At 37.1% G+C, this 20389-nt stretch overlaps 1 protein-coding gene across 3 annotated transcripts in view; it reads left to right on the forward strand.

Moving 5' to 3' along the window:
• PAIP1 (poly(A) binding protein interacting protein 1) overlaps positions 1-16357 on the forward strand; it is a 31563-nt gene extending 15206 nt beyond the window's left edge. For all 3 annotated transcript variants that reach the window (XM_004058885.5, XM_004058884.5, XM_004058883.5), the window contains exons 5-11: positions 4409-4520; positions 6491-6616; positions 7786-7892; positions 8460-8577; positions 9634-9688; positions 13558-13651; positions 15979-16357. In XM_004058885.5, the coding sequence (XP_004058933.1) occupies positions 4409-4520; positions 6491-6616; positions 7786-7892; positions 8460-8577; positions 9634-9688; positions 13558-13651; positions 15979-16072 (706 nt within the window). In that variant the 3' untranslated portion in view covers positions 16073-16357. The remainder of the gene's footprint in view (positions 1-4408; positions 4521-6490; positions 6617-7785; positions 7893-8459; positions 8578-9633; positions 9689-13557; positions 13652-15978) is intronic.
• The last annotated feature ends 4032 nt before the right edge of the window (positions 16358-20389 follow it).

Consider the following 20389-nt stretch of genomic DNA (forward strand, 5'->3'; position numbering starts at 1 on the left):
TTTTTGAGATGGAGTCTCACTTTGTCTCCCAGGCTGGAGTGCAGCGGCACGATCTTGGCTCACTGCAACCTCTGCCTCCCACAGGTTCAAGTGATTTTCCTGCCTCAGCCTACCCAGTAGCTGGGACTACAGGCACCCACCACCATGCCCGGCTAATTTTTGTATTTTTAGTAGAGACGGGGTTCACCATGTTGGCTAGGCTGGTCTCGAACTCCTGATCTCATGTGATCCACCCACCTCAGCCTCCCAAAGTGCTGGGATTACAGGCATGAGCCACCCTGCACTGCCAAAAGCTATCATTTTTAAAAATATCTTAGGGTAATTAGTTTTTTGTTATTTTGTGGAATTTTTTTTTTTTTTTCCGAGATCGAGTCTTGCTCTGTCACCCAGGCTGGAGTGCAGTGGCTCAATCTTGGCTCACTGCAACCTCTACCTCTGAGGCTCAAGCGATTCTCGTGCCTCAGCCTCCCCAGTAGCTGGGATGATGAGTGCGTACCACCATGCCCAGCTAATTTTTGTATTTTTAGTAGAGATGGGGTTCACCATGTTGGCCAGGCTGGTCTCGAACTCCTGACCTCAAGTGATCCGCCCACCTCAGCCTCCCAAAGTGCTGGGATTACAGGCGTGAGCCACCACGCCCAGCCTGTCAAATATTCTTTGCTATGCTTGTTTCGTCTAATGAACTTTAGAATCAGTGTTTGAAATTACACAAGTCTTGCTAGTATGTTAGATATTTTGGAGATAATACTCAATTTATAAGCTAATTTAGAGAAAACTAGTTTTCTTATAATTTGATGTCTTCAGTAACAAGGTTATCTTCAAGTTTATTATGGTTCGTCCATTAGTTTTTTAAGTGACTTTTAATGATTGCAAAGCATTCCATTGTGTGGTTAAACTGCAGTGGAACAGAATAAAGATTCTAGAAGTAGACCCCAGAGACCCTTGAAAATTCAAGCTGTTGATAAAAAGGATAAATTGTGCTGGTAGCATAACTGGATAGTCATTTGGGAAAAAAAGATGAGTTCCCATCTCACTCTCTGTGCTAAAATCCCAAATATGTCAGAGACTTATTAAAAGTGAAATGATAGGCGGGGCACGGTGGCTCACGCCTGTAATCCCAGTACTTTGGGAGGCTGAGGTGGGCGGCTCATGAGTTCAGGAGATTGAGGCCATCCTGGCTAACATGGTGAAACCCCATCTTTACTAAAATTACAAAAAAAAAAACCCTAAAAATACCAAAAAAAAAAAAAAAACGAAAAAGCTGGGCGTGGTGGCAGGTACCTTTAGTCCCAGCTACTTGGGAGGCTGAGGCAGGAGAATGGCATGAACCCGGGAGGCAGACCTTGCAGTGTGAGCCCGGATCACACCACTGCACTCCAGCCTGAGCAACACAGCGAGACTCCGTCTCAAAAAAAAAAAAAAAAGTGAAATGATAAATGCTAAGTGGGAAATTGGCAAGTAAACAGAAATCTTGGCAGGGTAAAGACCTTTTAAACAAGACATGATACCCACAGGCCCTAAAACAAGAGATTAATACATTTAGTTACATATTGATTGCAGCATTTTGGGGGGAAGGCATACATTTATGAAGTAAAAATCAGATAGTGTATAACACATGGCAATGAGCTTATTTATTTAATACGAAAAGAGGGGCCTCTTGGGAATGAGTAAGAAAAAAACTAGTATCTTTTTTTTTTTTTTTTTTTTTTTTTTGAGACAGAGTCTCGCTCTGTTACCCCAGGCTGGAGTGCAGTGGCGCGCGATCTTGGCTCACTGCAAGCTCCGCCTCCGTTCACAGCATTCTCCTGCCTCAGCCTTCCTAGCAGCTGGGACTACAGGCACGCCCGCCACCAGGCCGGCTAATTTTTTGTATTTTTAGTAGAGACGGGGTTTCACCGTGTTAGCCAGGATGGTCTCGATCTGCTGACCTCGTGATCCGCCCGTCTCGGCCTCCCAAAGTGCCGGGATTACAGGCGTGAGTCACCGCGCCCGGCCGACTAGTATCTTTATAAAAATACTTGGAATGGGCTGGGCGCGGTGGCTCACGCCTGTAATCCCAGCACTTTGGGAGGCCGTGGCGGGCGGATCACGATGTCAGGAGATCGAGACCATCCTGGCTAACGCGGAAACCCTGTCTCTACCAAAAATACAAAAAATTAGCCAGGCTTGGTGGCGGGTGCCTGTAGCCCAGCTACTCGGGAGGCTGAGGCAGGAGAATGGGGTGAACCCGGGAGGCGGAGCTTGCAGTGAGCAGAGATCGCGCCACTGCACTCCAGCCTGGGTGACAGAGCCAGACTCCGTATCAAAAATAATAATAATAATGAAAATACTTGGAATAGCCCCAAATAGATATAGATACAGTTTGGAAAAATACAAATGTCAAAGTTATATAAAAAGATATCTAACCATACTTATAATTAAAGAAACACAAATTATAGCTTCTGTAAAGATTCAGAGTGGGTACTTGTAGGCGGTAGGACGCCAGGAATGCTCACTCATATTTTTCAGTGCTTCTCACCCCCGGCTGTGCCTTAGAGTTACCTAGATACTTAAAGCCGAGATCCTGTCTGAACCCTTTGAAATTCTGGTGTAATTAGACGAGGTGGAGCTAGGACATGGTTTTTTAAAGCTTCCCAAGTGATTCTACTGTATAGCTATGATTGAGACCCACTCTTCTCATTGACTGTTACCCACCATATGTGCTTCTGTAGTACTGTAATCCTGTCAAAAATAATGTGGAGAAATACTAGTGAGCTAACAAGTAAAAAGCAAAGCATAATTCTGCTACCTCTTTAAAAAATATATACATACTTTGAAAAAGATGGAACGGAAGTTACCTTCACAGCAGTTATCTCTTGTTTTTAGTAGTATTACTTACAGGTGACTTTGTTCTTTATACTTTTTCTGTTTTAACCTTTCCAAAATGAACATACATTGCTTTTATAATTGAAAATCTTTAGCTTAAAAATTTGACTTTTCACCTAGTCAATTATGTAGGTATTTATGTTTGCATGTACATAATCATATCCTAACGTACAGTCTGTCATAGCATTTTATGAAAAAAAAGTTACTTCATCAACTCTTACCGACAAAGTCGTAACAGAAAAGCAGCCAACAGGTGTTTTTAAATAACTGATTTGGCATTAATTAACTGATCTCTTCCATTATTAACCAGAATGTACTATCTATAAATATCCCAACTTTTTTCTGATGAGGAATTTAATATGTACAAGATGATAACAAATATCTTAACACATTTGACTTAAACAGAAGATGTTGCTCAGTTATACCTCGTAAACATTGGAATTGGCCACGTAAGCACAGTAAGCTGTGCTGGGATTTCGTGGTTGGCAAACTGACCCAGAGTCAATTACTGAACAAGAGGTAATTTATTTTTTCTTTATTAAAAATTGTTTACAAAGTCAACCTAAACTGGCTGCGTGGAAACCATTCAGTACCCATAGCTTTTCCCTTTGTCTTTAAAAGGAAAACTGTCAAAACCAGTTTTGTGAAGCAAGTTAGTTTCCCAGAATTTTCTCACCTTATCAATAAAGATTAAAAATACTTAATAATAAAATGATAAACTTTTACAGTCCATTTAAAAAATCTATGTTAGTAACAATAGCTGACACTGTAGTTCACTTATGAAGGCAGTGACAGGGTTATTGTGCCTAGTTTAGTTACTTTGTGGGAACTATGACTGACAATAAGCTCCAAGAAGAGGATTTCTTCTTTTTCTCATCTGTGTGAATCAAATGGGTCAAGTCAGGGGCAAAGAGAGCAAGGAAAAATCAGTTATTTGAAGCTGTCAGTCTCATTGGAAATAGAAAACAAGTCCGGTGCTTTCTATATTGTGGTTTTAATGGGGGAATTTTTTCCTCACATTAGTACTTCTCTGATATGTATAATGGAAATTACAAGAATAATGGACTTAAAAACAATTCATTTTATTTTCAGTTGGAGGTTGTGTGTGTGTGTGTGTGTGTGTGTGTATTTAAAGATCCTTTTCAAAGTTGTAGTATTAAAAAAAATTACAGAGACAATTTGGGTAAAATCAGTGCTTTCTTAGTAAAAAACCTATAAGACAAGGTGAGGCTCTCTCTCCCCTCTTTGGGCTGCCAGTATGCTGTGAATCAGATTACACCTATGTTGCTTAAACATATTAGTTTTATTTTCAACGATTTTTATCAAATTATATCAGTTTTTTCAAACTGGGAGACTTAGTATGAAAAGATGGTGTACATTCTAGCCTCTTCAATAGTCAGGAACAGTTTCTTTATTGTAGAAAGAGCATTGGGACATTGTCCTTGCCTCTTGCTGTGGACAACCAAACTGACAAATGGTTATTTTGTTTGACTATTTAAAAAGCAAAGCAATGTGAGATTATAAAAGATATGTCTTTAATTAGATGTCGGACTGAATATGAAGTTAAAGATCAAGCTGCAAAAGGGGATGAAGTTACTCGAAAACGATTTCATGCATTTGTACTCTTTCTGGGAGAACTTTATCTTAACCTGGAGGTGAGAAGTTTTTCTTTTGTTAAGTACTAACAAGGCCTGAGAACATAAGTTGATCTCAATGAGGCATTTGTGTTCACATTGTACTTTTACAACATTAAGAGTGAAATGAGAGAGGAAAGAAAACATGTTTCGGCACCTGCTAGTGTCTGTGGTTTACTGGACCGTCGGTCCATAACATTTGCTCATGGACAGAATGTTAAGAAATAATTACTGAGGTAAAAATCTGCGTACTTTTAGGAAGCTGTGGTTTACATGCAAATTTAAGTTCTTGAGATATCAACAGTGATACCTTTTTGAGTTCTTACATCTTATATATTAATACATTTAGTATGTTGACTTTCAGATGGTGGCTCAAAGCAGTTTACTCTGCAGAACTCTGAGTGAAAAGAGAGACTAGAGTCTCTCTAGGCTTTTCACTCTAATTCACCCAAATAGTTTTTTTAAAATATTTTTTTAATTGACAAAAATTATATCTTTATGGTACACAACACTTTGATATATGTATACATCGTAGAATGGCTAAATCAAGCTATTTAACATATGCATTACTTGACATACTTTTTTGTGTTAAGAACACTTACAATTTTTAGCAGTTTTCATGTATACAATATATTGTTAACTATAGTCATCATGGTGTACAAGAGATCTCTTGAACTTATTCCCCCTAAATGAAATTCTGTGTCCTTTGACCAACATCTCCCCAATACCCCAACCCCTAAGAATAGTTCTTTTTTGTCCTATTTTATATATTAATCTTCCACATAAAAATGCATTTGTACAAAGTCTACAGCTAAACGTATTTATAAATTTGGGTGGTATACTTAAGTATATGCTTATTAGTAGGCAATAGAAGTGCTGGATTCAGCACGGCATTATTACTGTGTAATGGATTTGCTTGATTTTTTTTTTTTTTTTTTTTGGGGGGGTGGGGACAGTCTCGCTCTGTCACCCAGGCTGGAGTGCAGTGACGTGATCTCGGCTCACTACAACCTCCGCCTCCCGGGTTCAAGCGATTCTCCTGCTTCAGCCTTCTGAGCAGCTGGGATTACAGGCACGTACCACTACGCCTGGCTAATGTTTATATTTTTAGCAGAGATGGGGTTTCACCATGTTGGCCACGCTGGTCTCAAACTCCTGACCTCAGGTGCTACCCGCCTCAGCTCCCAGAGTGCTGGGATTACAGGCATGAGCCACCATGCCCAGCCTCTGCTTGATTTTTTAAATTAGTGAATATCAGATATAAGCTTATACCTTCTTATACCCTGATTTGAGAACTTAAGATCATAAACGCCATAATATCAGAAACATCATAAGACAATGTGAATCTATCAAATGTGCATCTCAGTCATTGTATCTGAAAGGTCTATGTCCAGTCCAGAGCCTAACTTACTATGCCTTTTTACCACAGGTAGACTTAGTTTTTTGAAAAATCTTATGCCATGTTCTTTTTCAGTCTAATTTTTGTTTAAGCCAAAATATGGACAGCAATCTAAAATACTGTTGAGCATTTTCTGTATGGAGATAATGATGCTAGGTCAATGGGGGATGTAAAGATAAGGCTTAGTTCCTGCACCTAAAATTCTTCTACACAGTGATATAAGATACATATACCACTCTGATGCAAAATAGAATATTTTAAAATATTTTAAAAGCAGAATAAAATGCTGTGTGTTCAAAAAAATGTGGTAGTTGAACAAACTAAAGAAAGCTTTATGAAGCAGTAACATCAAAGTGGGCTTAAATTATGCTGACTCTGGTATTAAATTTTACCCATAGCTTACCAGTTTTATTAGAGGTCTTAGTTACATATAAAGTAATTCTAACAAATTCTGTGAAGATATCAGAGTGTGTTCCTGTGACTTTTGTGATTTAGCTAAAATGCTTATTTTGCCAACACCTTGTTAGTTCATTTATGTATCTGTATTATATTTTGGCATTATTCCTTTTGTTCTTTTTTTTGGTCCCGAAAGATCAAGGGAACAAATGGACAGGTTACAAGAGCAGATATTCTTCAGGTTGGTCTTCGAGAATTGCTGAATGCCCTGTTTTCTAATCCTATGGATGACAATTTAATTTGTGCAGTAAAATTGTTAAAGGTAGGTTTTTTTTTTTAATTTAACTAATTTACGTATTTACTTATGATTTAGAGGAAGGTTAGTCTGTATAGTATACAGATGAATTCAAGATTTATTACTTTAAGGTAAATATTGACATTTTACTTTTTTCTCGAATATTTTGGAAAAGCGAGATATACTTATTGTTTAATATATGAAGCAAGTTCAGAAGTGAAAAATGGAAGTCCTTTACGCCATTTCCATTTGCAAATTCTGTCTTCTTCCCTTCTTATCTCTGTATATGTGCTCTTATTAAATAAGATCTTACTCTGTTCTGGCTTTTTTTGTTTTTGCCACCTAATGAAACATCTTAGATTTTTCCATGGCACACAGATTTACCTCTTTTATTGAATAACTTCGTAGTATTCTGTCATATGCATATGCATTGTTTATCCATTCCATAACATCTATCAATGTTTACTAATGAATATTTTGATTATCTTCAGTTTAGCCATGGCAGCATTGCTTGTAATCTTTCCTCTTGTCTTTATATGTGCAGATACTTTTGTAGGTTAAATTCTTAAACATGGATTTGGTGGGTCGACGAGCATATGTATTTTACGACAAGTAATGGCTAATTTGCCTTCCAAATGCTGAACCAGAGTATATCCCCATCAGCAGAATGAGTACATCTCTTCCTACATCCTTATAGTGATGGATATAATCAATCTTGGTTTTTGTTTTGTCAGATGATTTTAAGCATTTCTTCATGTTTATTAGCCATTTGTTTATTATTTTCTATAAATTACCTGTTTAAATCCTTAACTGATTTATTTCCTGATGAAATGCATGTTTGTGTTTTTTTTTTAATTCAAAGCTTCTATACTTGTTGCATGCTGTATATTTCAAAAAAAGTGACATGTTCATTAAAATCTAATAGCCTATCTTAGTCATACAGGGAATATAACAGTCGTTGATGTAAAACCCATGATTAAAGTTCTGCTATCGTTTTTTTTTGTTTTAGTTTCTCTCAAGAGAAATATAGAGGGCGTAGAGATCACTGAATATTAGATGGTAGACAGAATAATTAGGAATATTAAACTTGCTAAATTCATCTTGTTTAGAGAATGCTTGAACTGTTACTGGTATCTTTTTAGAATTTCTATAATACACTATTGAATTTCTTATTTTACTGACACCTGCTTTTTTAGTTGACAGGATCCGTTTTGGAAGATGCTTGGAAGGAAAAAGGAAAGATGGATATGGAAGAAATTATTCAGAGAATTGAAAACGTTGTCCTAGATGCAAACTGCAGTAGGTAGGAAAAGAAGTAATGTAAATAGCCAGTGCATCTCAATTTCTTGCTTTTTCTTTGGAGATTGTTTTTTTAATTTGCTATACTTCAGCAGGGTGAGTTGATGGCTAACGGATATACAAAAATGCTTTTCTTTAAAGGAATAATATTTTACCTATAGTTTCTGCTCAGTAGACATTTTTGTGATAGACGTGTCATATTTTTGCTCAATTACATTTAGAAATTGAAAAAGCTAATTTTCTTGTTAAGATATGAATTAAATAAAAAACAAAATCCGAATATTAACTGTCCAACAAATAAAAGTACTACTGTAAGTATAGTAGGACACATAAAAATGTTGTTTGAAGGCTAGCCACTGCCTTTAAGGTCCATATAGTCATAGTTACATGGAACATAATTCAAGGCTATTTTTTTTTTAATGAATTTATGTCATATAGGAAACGTCTAGAAAGTCAAGGCATCAGATGTACCTGTTAAATTAAGGAAATAAAGTTTTGGGAATCTGAGATATTTTAGGGTCTGACAGCCCTTATGGTGGATACACTAACTCATTTTCAACTTTGTCTACAGAGATGTAAAACAGATGCTCTTGAAGCTTGTAGAACTCCGGTCAAGTAACTGGGGTAGAGTCCATGCAACTTCAACATATAGAGAAGCAACACCAGAAAATGATCCCAACTACTTTATGGTATGCCAGTGTTTATATTTTAAGTTTTACTTATTGCTTGAAATCCGTTTTGGAAATTAGAAGAGCTACATAAAGCTGTTCTCAGAATTCAGTGCCTAATAACTGTCTTCACTGGCTTTGAGTGACATGGCAGCCATCAGACTGGGTAAAAGAAGAGACCTGGAATTCTCCAGTGAAAGGGTGGACTAGAGAAAGATATATCCAATGGCAAGAGAGATTGACAAGGCTTGGACTTAAGTGAACACAGGGATGCCAGGAAGCAGCTTTTCCAGAGAATTTATAACCAAGGACCTGCATCTCAGACTTTTACTTTGCATGTTGTAGTAACGAAAAATAAAATAAAAATGGTTGGCCAGGCGTGGTGGCTCACACCTGTAATCCCAGCACTTTGGGAGGCCAAGGTGGGCAGATCACCTGAGGTCAGGAGTTCAAGACCAGCCTGACCAACATGGAGAAACCCCGTCTCTACTAAAAATACAGAATTAGCTGGGCGTGGCAGTACTTGCCTGTAATCCCAGCTACTCGGGAGGCTGAGGCAGGAGAATTGCTTGAAGCCGGGAGGCAGAGGTTGTGGTGAGCTGAAATCACGCCATTGCACTCCAGCCCAGGCAACAAGAGCACAACTCCGTCTCAGGGAAAAAAAAAAAAATGGCTACTAGGCCAATGATGCCCTGAAGCTCCTGACATGAACAAACATAAAGCAGCTGTGGAGAAATGTTCCTCCAGCCCTGGTCTTGGAAATTCTTAAAAGAAATGGTGGGGTTGGAAACCACAGCTAAAAATGCACTGACACTAAATGACAGTGCACAACAGAACAGTTCACTGAAAGACAATAGACAGCACCGTTAGAACCACAAGAACTTGAGATAATAGAATGGAAATCTGAAAACCATAGACTTTCTCAGTGAAGTGAAAATGGCTACCAGGAAGTTAGGTTCCTTTGCTTGTTCTTGCATTATCAGGTGCAGACGAGTGACATCAGCCATGCTTCATTATTGTACTTAAAAAATCAATTCTGAAATGATTACATATTTTTATCACTTTGATTCATCCTAGAATGAACCAACATTTTATACATCTGATGGTGTTCCTTTCACTGCAGCTGATCCAGGTATGTTGTCTCACAGTCATTCCCTCCTCCCAGTTGTTTGGTAAAGTAGTAAATTTACAGAAAACCACATCCTCACCAGCACAAAATTGTAACTTTTTGATATCTTCACATCATTCTAAAATACCAGTGTAATGGTTTGTCTAATATAGAATGCTCTTCATAGTGACCACTTGAAACATTTCAAATGAAAATATGATTCCACATATAATGTCTTGTCACTTAATAACAGAGGATGGGAAGAATTCTCAATTAAATGCAACTATTTTAATTTTATATTTCCTCTAACTTTTTTATAATCTTAAATTTTCAGGTGATTAGAATGGAGGGGAAAGACGGTTCTAGTTCACTGCATAGTCAGCAACATATAGTAATATGGGTTAATACTTTACACGAAGAATTACACATTTCATTCATACTTGGTGTGTGACAGTTAATTAAAATCCAAATCTCTGCGCATTTCCTCTTCCAGAAGAGGACCATTTATAGAAAGATTGCCTTAATTGTATTAGATGGAACTGTAGAGTGAGGAAGAGAAATTTTTCCCATTTGGTACAAACTGCAACCAGCTTATGGTTGGAATTTTTCCATTTGTTTCCTCTGGATTCCAAGCATTGACTGTCCTGTGTCTCTAGCACAGAGAAGTTTTTTTAGGGCAAGGAAGTAGAATTAAGTTACACGCTATGGGTATCTTAAACTTCACTAAGTGTTACTAAATTGTTTTCCAGCATGATTATGCCACTTAATCTTCCCATCAGCAGCACATGAGGGTTCCTGCTGCTCATCTTTGGCAATACTTTTTATTAAACTTAATTTTTGTCCATCAGATTGTATGAAATTCTATCTTGCTGATATTTTATTTCCCTGACAAGTGATATTGAAGTTTTCTTGTTCTTGTTGACCTTTTTGATTTCTTTCTTTGAGAATTGCCTGCTAATACTCTTTGTTCATATTTCTGTTGGATCATTTGTATGTCTTACTGATCTGTAATTCCTTTTGTAGTCTAGAACAAAGTGATTCTTAGCTGAGGGTTTCAGTTACCTTCTTTCTCTCAGTATTTGCCTGTCTTTGCATTTTGTTTATAATGTCATGTAGAACCTTTGAGTTTTAATGTGAACAAAATTTATCAGTCTTGTTTGTAATTTCTGTGGTTTAAGAAAGTTTCCTTACCATTTCTATTTTCTTCTAAAAATCATTGTTTCTTTTTATTTTTAGGTCTTTAATCTACCAGTGCAATTTTTATATAGGATGATATCATAGGAATTAAGTATCTTTTCCATTGCCTGTTGTCTCAACAATTGGTATTAAGCCATCCTTCCTTTCCTGGTTATAATAAGCCCCCTTTGTTTTATACTATGTAACTCTTCTATCAAATTGTGTGTCTTATTCCTGTGTTTGTGTGAATCTTTTTTTCTGTTAATCTCTTTCTATGCCAATACTACACTTAAATTATTTTTACCTTACTGTGAATCTTGCTATGTCTGGTAAGACAAATCTTTCCTCTTATTCTAAAAATTACCTTGATTTATTTTGATTATTTGTTTTTTATTTTTTCTAACCTGTTTAATTGTTTCTAGTACTGTTCGATTTACAGAAATTCAGTTTGGTTGTTCAGTTTCTTTTCAAGGAAAAGAAGTAATTTAGACAGCCAGTAGATCTCAGTTTCTTTTTCTTAAGCGTTTTTTAATCTGCTATACTTCATGAAAGTAAATGAAATCTTACAGTTTTACAGAAAAATCAAGCTAAATTTTGTTTCTGCATTTAGTTCAATTAATCTTGACCTTTTCTCAGAGTTTCAAGTTATTTTTTCTCATCATTCTAAACATGCTTACTTCTGTCTTATATTTTTGTTTTATCTCTTAATTATAACCCTTCTGTTATTTCTGATCATCACACATAAAATTTTTGCCTTAACCGTCTTAAACTTTTATTTGGAAATGATTTCAAACTTACAGAAAAGTTACAAAAGTAAAATTGTACAAGGAATACCTTTTACCCAGGTGTACTTTTTGTTAACAGTTACTTGCTTTATCATTTGTGCTCTTTCCACACACTTTTTTTTTTTTTTTTTTTTTTTTTTGAGACAGAGTCTCACTCTGTTACCCAGGCTGGGGTGCAGTGACGCAACCTCGGCTTACTGCAACCTCCACCTCCTGAGTTCAAGCAATTCTCCTGCCTCAGCCTCCCAAGTAGCTGGGATTACAGGCATGTGCCACCACACCCGGCTAATTTTGTATTTTTTTTTTTTTTTTATTGAGACAGGGTTTCACCATGTTGGTCAGGCTTGTCTTGACTTCCTGACCTTGTCCACACACTTTTTTTTTTTTCTTAAACCATTTGAAGTTTCATATTAATATGACCCTGATTAAATGCTTCAGTGCTTTGTCTTTTTTCTTTTTTTTTTTTTCTTTTTTTTTTAATGAAAAACACTGTGGCTTGGATTATAGGAACCTCTGTCCAAAATGGTTTTACATTTCCTTCTGCCAGGAGCCACAGAGTAGGTATCACTGACTTGGACAAATTTTTTGTTTTCTTGTCATAGGGGTTCTTTATGTAGGTAGTAGGAATTTGAGGTGCAGGCCCATTGTTAAAAATTCTCTGGGGCACCAATTTCTACAAAGTGCTCTGTCCCTATTCCAAACCCAGGCAGACATGACCAAGCTTCCTGCTATCTCGCAGGGAAGATAAAACACCACTGAGATATTTCTTGGTTTTTTTCCTGATTCACCTTTTGTTTAAGATACCAGACCTTTGAGGGTCCCAGGTTTGTGCAGGTGAGGTTGAGCATGGAGCATGGATTTCATTTTCCTGTTTCACATGGGGCCCAAGACCTTGCTTTCTGACTTTCTGTGGGTTTTAAAATCCAAGCCCCTTAGTTACCGAGACCAACATCATCTGTCAGCCTCACAGCTGCAGCAGCTGCAGTTTATATATGGCTTTCAGTTCCTTCTTCATTTGTGACCTGATGACTTGGTTTTTCTTTTTTGTGAACTTATCCATACATTTAAAAGAATGCCTGTCTTTTTGTAACAGGAAGGTTTTACTGTTAAAACGGTCTCTAAATTGTCAAAATTGGGTATCAAAATGTCCCCAGCCCTTGAAGCTGGAGTTACGGTTTTATACAGACTGACACAGTCTTGGAAAAGCATGGCTTTTATCCAGTCTAATATAATTGTAAAATTTCCGTTGGCTTCTGTTCATAAGAAACTATAAGGTAACTAGTCTTAATATATACTGATTCATTTTTTTATTCAGAGGTTAGGACTTCATAAAGAAATACTTAACTTAAAAGGTACCCAATAACTCTTCCTAAGACAATTGGCAGATAGCTGTAATATCACCTGTATTACCTTGGAGGACCCAATGAAAGGAAAGTTGGCAGAGCTGAAACGTTTACCAGGTAGCTGCCTTCCCCATCTCTCTGGGAAGAAAGGGAAGGAAAATCCCCCATTGTTAAAACTTTTGGTAGGTTAACTTCATCTGAGGAACAGAGACCAATTGTTGTTACCTGCTTACTTTACCAGATAGCTTTCTTTACTTCCTTGTGGAGGAGTACAGAGGGAGCTGGAAACCAGTAGTATTTGATTAATATCTTTCCAATGGAAGGACTGTTCTTCCCCAACAGTTATATAACCATTATTTTGTCTGATGGAAAGCAGCAGTAGAGGATATAAACACATTGGCTATGAATGTACATCACCTACAGTGGCTTTGATTTCCAACTTATATCTATAGTACTATATGTAATTACTTTAAGATTTCTGAGCATGCAGGGGGGCAAAAGTCATAATATTAAAAAACATTTAGGGGTGATTGTTCATTTCATGTGATATTTTTTCAGTATTTAGTTTTTCTCCTATGTTGTCTTACAGATTACCAAGAGAAATACCAAGAATTACTTGAAAGAGAGGACTTTTTTCCAGATTATGAAGAAAATGGAACAGATTTATCCGGGGCTGGTGATCCGTAAGTTTTCTTCAGTTACTAACTTCGTGAAATTTCTGTGTCTAATTTGTAGGTGGAGATTAGACAAAGTAGCTCATGAAGGAATGGTGTTTGGGGCCAGGCGCAGTGGCTCGTGCCTGTAATCCCAACACTTTGGGAGGCTGAGGAGGGCAGATCACTTGAGGCCAAGAGTTCAAGACCAGCCTGGCCAACATGGCAAAACCCTGTCTCTACTAAAAGTACAAAAATTAGCCAGGATCACAGAATCACAGCTACTCGGGAGGCTGAGGCACGAGAATTGCTTGAACTTGGGAGGCAGAGGTTGCAGTGAGCCGAGATCGTGCCACTGCACTCCAGCTTGGGAGACAGAACTAGATTCTGTCTCAAAAAAAAAAAAAAAGGCATTTTGATTTGATGGTGCTATGTGGTAGTGTTTATGTACTAAAAATTTTCAGAAAATTGTATTAACTCACAGACTAGTTCTGAAAAATGTATAGTTGAGGAAAATAACCATTAAAATATAGTATACTTAAGCATAATTATTTTTTTAAAATAGATTCTATTGTATTTAGACTTTAAGAAGCTCTAAAACTTACTGTAAGATCTTGGGCAACTTCTGTTCTGCTTCTCCATCTATAAAATAAGAATAGTAGTACCTGTCCTTGAGTCTTTTTTTTTTTTTTTTTTTTTTTCTTGAGAACTACATGAGAATACATAAATACTTAGCCTTCCGGCACACAGTAGAAGGCTCAAATCTTAGCTATTAAAGGATAAGTTAAGAGTAAAGAAAACAGATTACTATGTAAAAATGTTTGAATTGATAAGATGTTAATTATAGGACTGTTTATATATCTGTTTCTTCACCTGCCACTCTTTGTAATTAAAGATCACTTTAACATATTACTCACTTACCATCAGATTGCACTACATTTTCTTATAGAAGGACCAGGAAATTGTGAGGTTTAATACCAATTCTGTTAACAACTTGTGTATATTTGGACAGGCTACTTAGTTTCTTTTCTTCCTACGTAGGAGATGGGAGGGAATAAATTATATCTTGAACTTATTTTTTTTAATATCTCCTGTGTTGTAGATTTTTTTTAAAAAGTGAACCACTTTTATTCTAGTGATATTTTAATTATGCGTCGGTTTGAGATCTAGAAATACAATTGTTGCTGTACTTCTATATTCTAGTTTAATAGAAAACAAAAAAAATAACAGGGATTTAAGGACCCAGGCAGAACTAGGAAAGTTCCATCTACTTGGGTATACCGCTGGAAGATAAAGTTGTTCTTGGCATTGAACTTCAGGTTATCCTCTTAAGTTTATTTGGTAAGCATCATATTCTCTTGCCCTAATGAGCTCATGGTTATTTCAACACATGGCCCTGTATTGGAAATGGGGAAGAAACAGAAAAGGACTCATCAGCAGTTGGTAGCGTTGGCAAGATTGTTTTTTCATGCTTGTAGGTGGAAGGGATTGGATTATTGGAGGGATGGGGAAGATGTTGATAGAATCATGTTATGGAGGAAAAGGGGTAAGACCTGGAGTCAAATTCTGGCCCCGCCACACACTTAAAATTTTACATTGTTCATTTAACCTTCCAGAATCTCTTTATTTTCCATCTCCAAAATGAAGATGATCGTAATGCATATCTTTTTAAGATGGCTGTGGACATTCAGTAAGAATGTGTAGATTAAATCCTTAATTGACACTTTAAATCTTTCCCCCCATACTTAACTATGGGAAGCCTTGCTTTCCACCATTTTAAACTACCTAATAGTTGGAAAAAAATCTGGAATAGATGATCTCAAAAGTAGCTTCCTGTGAAAATCTGATTCCAAATAAATGGGAATGTGACTAAATTGTCATCATGGGAATAACCCAGCAGAAATCATAGCAGGAATAGCATTTTCTGTTATTAAGTAGACATAAAATATTAGTGCATCACTAGAGGTGAATGGCATATTTGAAATTATGTTCTATTAATAGTTATATTCTAATTGTTTGTTGGTAAGGTAAATTTATTAATATCAGTCTTGAGCCCCCAAGTTTATATGTCAAGCCTTTGATTAACTTTCAAGTTATAGAATTTAACTTATGTCTAAAAGTATATATATTCTTTACTATAATTTCACACACAAGGGACTCAGAATCTGTAAAATTTTACTTACCAAATTAAGCATTTGGTTGTCCGAAGACTGCCATTAATGTAATTCTAAAGTTAGGCTTGTGTTCTATTATAACTCAGTCTAGGAAAGTTGTATTACATTATTTTTTTCATGATTTAGCATCTTACTTTCTGAATTGAAAAACCTTACACTTATGAATCATCTTTGCTTTTACAGATACTTGGATGATATTGATGATGAGATGGACCCAGAGATAGAAGAAGCTTATGAAAAGTTTTGTTTGGAATCAGAGCGTAAGCGAAAACAGTAAAGTTAAATTTCAGCGTATCAGTTTTATAAAGCAGTTTAGGTATGGTGATTTAGCAGAACACAGGAGAGCAAGAAAATGTGTCACATCTATACCAAATTAAGGATGTTGAGTTATGTTACTAATGTATGCAACTTTAATTTTGTTTAACACTATCTGCCAAAATAAACTTTATTCCCTATAACTTAAAATGTGTATATATATATAATAGTTTATTATGTACAGTTAATTCTACTGTTTTGGCTGCAATAAAATCGATTTTGAAATAAATGAAATGTTGAAAATTTTGCTAGTTGGTTAGATGCTTATCCTTTAAATTCTACTTTTCTTGAGGGGAAAAAGTCTTCGTCTGGAAATACATATTACTGCAAAAATGTAGCATCCTTTTTTAGGTAGGAGTATTATAGCTTTCATTTTAGTTTGACATTTAGTGTCCCAATGAATTGAATTTCAAATATGAATCATAATCTTGAAAATCTTTAGCACTAAAGTCTTGGAATATATCAACAACTGATTTACATATGCAGATGCTATTTGATACCAAGGGCTTTTTAAATGTCATGGGGGGGGAAAACCCAACTTGGTGAACTCCCAGCTAAACAACCAAGACTTCACTGAAGATTTATTCCAATTCTAGAATTGTTCTTTTTTATTTTTATTTTTTCAACTGACTAACTTCATTACCTTAAAGCCTAGAACATTATTCTGCTTTATTTATATGGCTTTCTCACTTTTATTTTGTAGCATGGGTTGCATCGACTTTTTTACTAGAGAATTTTACTAGATATTTGTCATTCAAGTTTTCATCTGCTTTATAATTGATACACCTTGAGGGTCACTTTTCTAATACTTTTACTATAATGTGGTACCACCTCAGCCCTAATAAATAATATTTTTACCTAATGTCAAATCTTTTTCCAGCTAACTAAAAACTATGTACAAAAGGATGGCTTGTAAATATGCATGTAAATAGTTCTGTTAATAACCCACTGTTTTACATTTGGTACATCTGTGTCTGCTAATACAGTTAGCTTTCTCACTTTTCTGCTTGTTTGTTCAGTCTGAATTAAAATTAGACTTTGAAAATAAAGCTTAAATAGTTCTGTTTCCTCTAAATTTTTGAAGTAGCATCTGGTATTTTAAATAATTTGCTGCTGAACTTAAATGACATAATTTACTTAATGGTTTGAAATCAAAGAAATCATATTAGAAGATATTTTATTCATTCTCTGAATAAGAATTCAGTAACAAGTCTACCTTGAAAAACTAGCAAATATAAAACATTAAAACTTTAAAATTCCTTCTATAAAGGAAATAATGTACGTAATTGTGGTTTTTGGAAGTTGTAGTAGTAAGAAATGTTTTTCAAAATGGCTCCTGTAACATGGCAACTATTAACATAATCTGCAGTTCTCTAAAGATAGCACTGACTATAAATATTGGAGGGAGAGGAGGTGTAGAGAAGGGATAGTACATTAGACCAGGGACAAGGAATGCTAACTGCATATACTTGAAACTTCTAGCAGCTGCTCTGTGAATAACCGTCCAGTATTTGTCTACTAGCTCATTGTCACCAACTACTGCTCTACTCACAGTAGCTACCGACAAGATCAATATCTGTTCCCGGTATTATGCTTAATAAAAACACAGAAATCTAGCATCTTAAAACAATCATTTTATTATGCTCATGGACTCTATAGTTCAGGAACTTGGAGAGGGCACAATGGGGATGGCTTTATTCTATGATGTCTGAGGCCTAGGCAAGGAAAACTAAGGGCTGAGGGTAATTTGAATATCTGAGAGCTATAATCATCTGAATTCATGGTACTGAGATGACTTTTAAAGCCAAGACTAGATTGGAATCGTTCACCAGAACCATCTACACTTGTCCATGTAGCTTGAACTTCTCACAGCATGTTGCCTGGATTCTGAAGGGCCATTTCAAAAGACCCAGAAAGCAGCTGCATTTGGAAGTTACACAGCATTAGTTCCATTATATTCTCTTGGTCCTAAGGGAGTTACTAAAGCCATATCACATAGGCCATCAAGGAGCATGTGGCCATATTTTAAAACTGATGGCTTGAGCCTGGTGTCTTTGGTTGACCAGACTTTGCATAATTGACTACACCAGTACATAATGAAAAGAAGAGTTGCCCCCGTCCACAATTGTTGGCCTTTAGGATTGTCATGCCTTAAACAGAAACGTGTCAGTAAGTCTTGAGGAAAAGATCATTTTCCAATGAGCAAGGACACAGAGCTGCTAGTAAATATAGTCTTGCATTCTGGCAAAAACAAACAAATATTGGTCTTAACCTAGAAGTTGTCATCAACTCTGACCCTCTGTCTTTATGTTGTTAATGCTCTCCAGCCATAGACTACCAGGAACACACTGTACCTGAACAGGTTGAGCTTACTGGGTTTTGTTTTTTTTTGTTGTTTTTTGTTTTTTGTTTTTTGAGGCAGAGTGTTGTTCTTGTTGCCCAGGCTGGAGTGCAGTGGCGTGATCTCAGCTCACCTCAACCTCTGCCTCCCGAGTTCAAGCAATTCTCCTGCCTCAGCCTCCCAAGTAGCTGGGATTACAGGCATGCACCACCATGCCCGGCTAATTTTGTATTTTTAGTAGAGACGGGGTTTCTCCATGTTGGCCAGGTTGTCCTCAAACTCCCAACCTCAGATGATCCGCCCACCTCGGCCTCCCAAAGTGCTGGGATTACAGGCGTGAGCCGCCACCTCGCCTGGCCTGAGCTTATTGTTGCAGTAAAGGAGAACATACACCTTGTGGGAGTTGTGGGGTGCATCAGTAAGAGTGTTAGAATCTGTGATAGGATTTGGGCTTTGGTGATTTAGGGGATGGTCTAAAACTTAAGGTTCACTCTAGGCTGGGTCTTGCCAGAAAGCAAGCTTAATTCTATAATTAGGTACTTCATTAAATCTTTAGAGAGGACAGATGCATATGGATTAAGTTGTACTTTAGGGGGAAAAATCATTCACATTTAATGAGAGGAGGATGTTTGGTATGAAAGTAAACTGTAGGACTCAAAGTGGCTCAAACTGAAAAAAAAAGCTCCACCACTGTCGGGGGACAGGCAAGGCAGCTGCAAAGTTAACATGAAACTGTTAGGTCCTGCAGCAGCTATAAAATACCATCATGACTCCCTCATGTGACCACTGCTTTGTTGGCTGTGACACCCTTAGACCTACTTTGCTATAACCCATCTACTACTGGGGATATCCAGTTGCTAAACTTGCCCTCACCTCATTGCAGCACCAATCTCTAGTTAATTCTCACATCTAATCTTGCTACAGAAATAGCATCCAACCCAGAACTGGTCTCCTTTCCCTTATAGCTTGCTCAGAACCCTACATTGGGAACCCAAACCTTACCAAAGATGGCACCCCCTGCCCTCTTGTGGAATGCACCATCTTTGCTGCTTCTGGTTCCCTTGCTTGCAAATCGATAAATGGTTTTGTCAGAAGACAGGCTTGAGCCTGGTGATCTTTGGCGGACTAGACTTCAGCAGATGTAAATAATTTAAGCTCATGTATGCTGCTGCTCTATTGTGTCAGCCTGGCAAAATACCAGCCCTGGATGAACCCAACACTGCTTCTGCATCCTTGCAGCTGGAGGTCGTTTCTGGTAGGTTTTTATCACTGTAAATTCATGCTCAGCACATTGAGTTAGGCTGTCAGTACTGCCAACAATGTTAATGTGTTTCTCTTCAATCCTTCTGTAACTATTTCAAACCCTTTTCGCTCTAAAGCCCCTTTCACCCCCTAACTGATTACTTCGCAGGGAAAAAACAAAAAACATGATACCCATGTACACAAATGCATCTGCATTCACTTCATCCCTCTTCCTGTACAGGAAGAATCCCTCCTCTTATTAAAGGCCAGTTATTCAACATGTGCTGCAATCCTATCTCCTCTCGTTCTCTCATGGAGTCTGTTGTTACTTGGTCTGTATTTTTCCTCTCTTTCTCCATTGGCTCTTTGCATGGACAGTTGAACACACCATTCTCATCAGAAGAAATCTGCTTCTCATATTTGTGTCTGACCACAGTCCTATCTCTGCTTCATAGTCAGACTTCTCAAGTGCCTTCCCATGTTTTCCATGTCCTTACCTCCTATTTGCGCTTAAAACCCACTATGGCTCCTGCCCCCACTATATACAGTGGCCCTCACTAGAGTCACCAATGACCTCTATGACACTAAGTCCTGGAGAGACTTCATTCTTAGCTTATCCTGTGGCAATATGTGACATTGTTAAGCGACACTAAAATTGAAAACCTCAGGCTGGGCGCGGTGGCTCATGCCTGTAAT

Source organism: Gorilla gorilla, chromosome 19 (genome assembly GCF_029281585.2).
Source record: "Gorilla gorilla gorilla isolate KB3781 chromosome 19, NHGRI_mGorGor1-v2.1_pri, whole genome shotgun sequence".
Lineage (NCBI taxonomy): Eukaryota > Metazoa > Chordata > Mammalia > Primates > Hominidae > Gorilla > Gorilla gorilla.